The 5,826-nt window shown below is 49.9% G+C and overlaps 1 protein-coding gene across 1 annotated transcript; it reads left to right on the top strand.

Moving 5' to 3' along the window:
- Positions 1 to 3,680: 3,680 nt before the first annotated feature.
- Positions 3,681 to 5,609, top strand: LOC124663349 (aldehyde oxidase GLOX-like). Its single transcript, XM_047201064.1, has 3 exons — positions 3,681 to 4,100; positions 4,177 to 4,337; positions 4,442 to 5,609. Exons 1-3 carry the CDS (start codon positions 3,681 to 3,683, stop codon positions 5,607 to 5,609), a joined length of 1,749 nt encoding a protein of 582 aa, XP_047057020.1.
- Positions 5,610 to 5,826: the final 217 nt, after the last annotated feature.

The raw sequence follows: 5,826 nt of genomic DNA, 5'->3' as shown, positions 1-5,826 counted from the left end.
TATATATTGAGAGGAAACCCTACTTTGGGGCACCCATCCATTGCACACCAGCACCATGGAAAGGAAGAAGAAGGGGCAAGGGGACTCCGTCCCAAGTGCAGCCGCCGCCCTGCACCGCCGCCTCCTCCACACCGGCGCCGCCTCTCCCCATGGGGAGGCTCATCGCCATCGCCATCTACAACAACTCTCCATCTTCCCTCACTGTAATCTCTTGGCAAACATCATGTATGAAGCAATATATTGTTTTCCCATGATCTATTATATCTATATGTTGATTTTTGAGTAGTGACTTGTTCTTGGCAATTGAGATATAGTTTATTATTGGTTGCATACAAGTATATGCTATCTTCGATGATGATCTTGTTTTACTAACATATGAGTGCACACATATGTCGGGGGCTGCACTAGGTTGTTGATAGGATGAGGGATAGCTGAAGTTTGATAGAAACCGAATCCCAAGTCTTAGAGATACATGTTGTATTAATTCATGGTTAATCAGCGGGGGTATTATCATGTGGACCTTAGATCTAAAGGCGGTGGTTGGACTTTATGTTTTAGTAATTCCCTTGTTTTCTCTTAATTATCATTGGGATCAATCACTAGGGGTGTTTTTGCTCATGTATATGGCTGCACCAATTCATGGCTCCTCCTTAGAAGAAACAATAAAAGACAATACTGAGCTTCACTAATTGTGACAACCATACAAATGAAATAGCAATTTGCCTGAACAATTGCCCCTTTAGTTACTCCACTTCACCTCACAACCTTACTTTACTTTCTCTAGTTTTGCTTCCTGCAATTATTTTTAGTAATTTACAATCTTCTATTTCCTAGTAGAAACCACTTCACACAGACACTCAAGTTTCTAGATTTTCATAGAAGACCATATAAGTGGGTTATAGGTATTTAGAGAATAGATAGTTTACCTTCAGCTTCTCGTGGGTTCGACACTCAAATACTTATCGAATTATACTACAGTGATTCCCTGCACTTGGGGGTTATCAATGCACACACGTTCTTTGCTTTGTGTAACATGTGTGTAGGTACAAGAAAGACAATGTCAACCTCTATTGATCATGAGTTGACAAAAAGAGCTCTTGAGAGCATAATCATGGTGGGTTTGAGATCGAACCCGGTTCCAATACCTTTCGCATGCTTTGCATTGGACATGCCGAACAATTTCTATTTATTGTGGTTCATTTGCAAGCATGTTGATGAGTTTATTTCCATTTGTGACAACCATTTTCCCATGATCTTGAATATAGATGCTTTGGGTATTGCAACAAGCAAGATGAAAATTTTCTCTTTCCTATGCCTTGTGTGCAATAATAATGCAATATGGGACATAAATTGTCACAAGTGTTATCAAATTATTGCCGTTGGTGTTGCCTCAAACAAGTTCAACAATTTATTTTTCATTTGTTTTTTTGGCAAGCACGGTTGTGCAAATGTTTCCTTGCTAAACTTATTGAAGGATATGTCTTGTGCTGCAACAAATACGACGACCAATTTCTCTTTCCGATGGTTTGTTTGCACACATGTTTATGATATTTTGGACACTCTACCTCTTGTGTTTTGGCCAATCTCTCCTCTTATTGCTTCAAAGGCGATGTTGAATATTTTTCTTTACGATGCTTTGAGTGAAAGATGGACATCATGGTCGTCTCACAATTTGGAGTTTTTGTGTTTCCACATTCGGCGGATGTTCAAACGAGTTGCTTGCACATTTACCTTGGATACACATCATGCTTAATATACTTGTGTTGTGCTAACGGTGTTGTCGACATGAAAGCACATGTCATCGATGATGTGCTCCACTATCACACACAAACATGTTTTGCTTGGTATTTGTTGTGTGAAGGTAAAAGTGACGTACGGATGAGCGTAAACGAGTGGGTTAAACCACACACATCTACTACACAAGATCTCTCAATGAAAGCACACCATCATTATTATAAGGTAATCTCCTTCTACTTATGGTCTTCCTCTAAAATCGTTGAAATTTGGCTACTCTTTGAGTGTGGATTTGGTTCTCTTGTGCTATTGATTGGGTTCATAACAAGAGGAGGTACATTCAATAGTTGTTTACATCACCCTCCCACACATTCATGAAGAGTTATCATCAAGGTCGACTCTTTTTCAACTGGGGGGGGGGATGATGTAGGCTGACCTCCGGCCTTTACCACATCATGTGCGCCATCGCCAACACGTCACACAAAAGTGAATCTTCTCCTTTATGCGTGCCAAAAATTACGTCTATGGAATGGTATGCTACATCATATTATGTCCTATGTCTCGATAGGGATACATCAACGAGTATGTAGGGAAGGGAGGACGCCCGGGGACTAAAGGTCAAGGTCACGGAAGCATGTAAGAGGAGACAAAAAGAAGAATTGTCAAACCGGCGCATGAACCGGCATGCCGAACCACACACCGAACCGATCTGGTGCTAGCCCTGGTGCTGCCGAACTTACCACCGAAGCAAACTGTATGATGTCGGTCCGCCCGCCGGTGCGTGCTGAAACGCTATACCGAGTCATCATTCGGCAGGAGACCGGGCGCCGAACTAATCCGGCGCCCAGCACGGCGCCACCGGTCTTACCGCTAGAATACCCCACGCTGTGTTGTATTTCCATCCTTTTGCTTGTACCTTATCGTTTCCCACCTACCTAGTTTTCCTTGGACTATAAATAGGAACCTACCCCCTTTGTGGTTTAGTGAAACCCCTCCTTAGATTATAATCTATTGTATCACTCGATCTTCATATTAAGGATCTTTCCTTTTGGTGACTTCTATTAATTGTTGATCTTTTGCTTGCACTTCTACCTTTGGATCTTTTGCTTGCACTTTTACCAACTTTGATATTTTCACCCTTCTAAGCTTCCATCCTTTGATTTGCCGATCTTTCTCTCGGGACTTCTACCTTGTATCTTTTACTTGAGAGATTCTATCGGAATGGTGGTTCGGGCCGTTGCGAGAAAACCGGATTGTATCGGGTTATTTGTGCATGTGTTCATCGTGTTCTTCGTGTTCATTTCTCTCCTCCTCCTTTCCCTAGTTCAATTCGTGAGATCGGGCCACACTACGAGGTCCAACCCTCATCAGATGCTCGGGGTACGTAATTAGTTGGTGGGATGTTGTTTGGTGTTTCTAGGGCATAAGGCTCTAATGGCGTTTCTCCTCACCCATTATGTGGCTTGTAGGCGCTGAGTGGTGGCTTCGGGTTTTATAATGTATGCTTTTCGCAGATCTTTGTTAAATAAAATTTAAATAAATATAGTATATATGCACCGATTGATGCATAGTCCAGGGCTTTCCCATTATTTTTTTTAAAAAACAACAACAACATACAGTTGTGATATGAAGAGACTAGAAGAAACTAATTATGTTGCATAGGCCGGGGCTTCCTATCCTCCCATCCCATAGATTAAGCCAAGACACCAACTACTATTCGATGACCTGCCTAAAAGAGTCACCCTCTGGTCTGCTGGTTTTGGCGCGAACCACGACCACCGTTCACAAATTTCTATATTTGAACGTGCGTACCTCGTGCTTCTCTAGTCTCCCGACCCAAACTAGGCACATGCACTCTAGAATTATAAGCTCGCGATACAATGGTCGCGCAGGAAAGAGAGGGTGCACCACTCCATTCTCCGGGAAGATTATTTGAATAAGGAAGAATGAGGGGCATCTTCTCTGATCTTACAATGGCTCCTCTCCTCCGCGTTGCGGTGCTCGTCGCCCTCGCCGCCGTCTGCCCGGCGCAGGGCCAACAGCCGGGGCTCTTGAGGGTGCCAGACCGGTCGGCGCCAACGGGGGCGTTCCTGGACAGGGTGGTGCTCCCCGTAGACAATGCCGGGGGATTCGCCGGCTGGTGGACCGTCCTGAGCGAGAACTCGGGCGTGTCGGCGATGCACCTGGCGATCATGCGGCATGGCAAGGCCGTCATGTTCGACACGACCACGACGGGGCCGTCGCTGTCGATGCTGCCGGCGGGCAACTGCCGCCCCGACCCCCGGAGCGTCCCGCCTGGCGCCATGGACTGCTCGGCGCACGCCGTGGAGTTCGACTATAATACTGGCGCAGTCCGGCCTCTCAAGGTTGGTTTGCCTGCTCCATTGTTCTCTGCGCCAATGTGGTTGATCACGACGACCGTTAATTGGCCGCGCGCTGCAGATCCTGACAGACACGTGGTGCTCGTCGGGGGCGTTCGACCCGGAGGGCATGCTCGTGCAAACCGGCGGCTACTTCGAAGGGGTGAAGGTTGTGAGACACCTGAGCCCACAAATCACTTCCGACTGGAGGGAGTTCCCCAATAGCTTGGCCGACGGAAGATGGTACATATAGTCCAGACAGCACGTAGATATGATGCAGTGCGCCTATAAGATTATGATACTGGATCAAGAATTTACAATTCGTTTCTGCATGAATGAGCTCGCAGGTACGGAACGCAGCAGGTGCTCCCGGACGGCCGCTTCATCGTCGTCGGCGGGCGGCGCGCCTTCAGCTACGAGTTCGTCCCGGTTGCCGGGCAGTCGAACGCCCAAGCTACTCCCATCCCCTTGCTCCGTGACACCACCGATGACGTGGAGAACAACCTGTACCCCTTCGTCCACCTCCTCCCGGACGGGACCATCTTCCTCTTCGCCAACGACCGCTCCATCGTCTTCAACCCCCAGAACGGCCAGGTCCTCCGCGAGCTTCCCAAGCTCCACGGCGGAGCCCGGAACTACCCTGCCTCCGGCATGTCCGCTCTCCTTCCCCTCGACCTCCGCCGCGGCGAGAGGCTCAGCGCGGAGGTCCTCATCTGCGGCGGTGCCCCCAAGGAGGCCTTCAAGGTCGGCGAGCTCAACAGGTTCCCGCCCGCGCTCAGGGACTGCGCGCGCATCAACCCGTCCAAGCCCGGAGCGCGGTGGTCGATGGACCAAATGCCCGTGGGCCGCGTGATGAGCGACATGCTGATTCTCCCCACCGGCGACCTGCTAATGATCAACGGCGCGGCCCAGGGCTGCTCGGGGTGGGCATTCGCCCGGCAGCCCGTGCTGACCCCGTTCCTCTACAACCTGCGGAAGCCGCGGGGCCAGCGGTTCCGCGCACTGGCCGCGTCCAACATCCCGCGCATGTACCACGCCTCCAGCGCGCTGCTGCCCGACGCCACGGTGCTCGTGGCCGGCGGCAACACCAACTCGGCGTACAACTTCTCCGGCGTCGACTTCCCCACGGAGGTGCGCGTCGAGCGCTTCACCCCACCATACCTCGCACCGGAGCTCCTCGCCACCAGGCCGGAGATCGACGTGGCCTCGGTCCCTGCCAACGGGATGAAGTTCGGGGCCAAGTTTGCATTCAGGTTCTCGGCGCCCGGGCAGCCCGTGGCCGAACCGGATCTGAAGGTGACCATGTACGCGCCGCCGTTCACCACGCACGGCTACTCCATGAACCAGCGCCTGCTGGTGCTGCAGGTCACCGCGTTCAAGGCAGAGGGGCAACGCTACAAGATCACCGTTCACGCGCCGCTGAATCCGGCGCTCGCGCCGCCAGGCTACTACATGGTGTTCGTGTTGGTGAAGGGGGTGCCCAGCAAAGCGGCATGGGTGAAGATACACCACTAATAAGGTGGCTCTCATCGTGCATGCTGTTGGACGGCATCTGACACGATGGTATGTCCCATGCCCGCCAAGCAAAAGATTCAAAGGGGAGTAGGCAGTTGCGCACAACACATATCGCCCATATCCACCAATTTGGTACGGTTTCTCCAAACGTACTTAGTGCAAAATTTATATTTGTTGTAGGGAAATGATCGAAAATGTTGAATCGATCAAAACGACA

This window comes from Lolium rigidum, chromosome 6, assembly GCF_022539505.1.
Source record: "Lolium rigidum isolate FL_2022 chromosome 6, APGP_CSIRO_Lrig_0.1, whole genome shotgun sequence".
Taxonomy (NCBI): domain Eukaryota; kingdom Viridiplantae; phylum Streptophyta; class Magnoliopsida; order Poales; family Poaceae; genus Lolium; species Lolium rigidum.
Note: the sequence above shows the minus strand (reverse complement) of the source record. Positions and strands in the feature narration are given on the sequence as shown.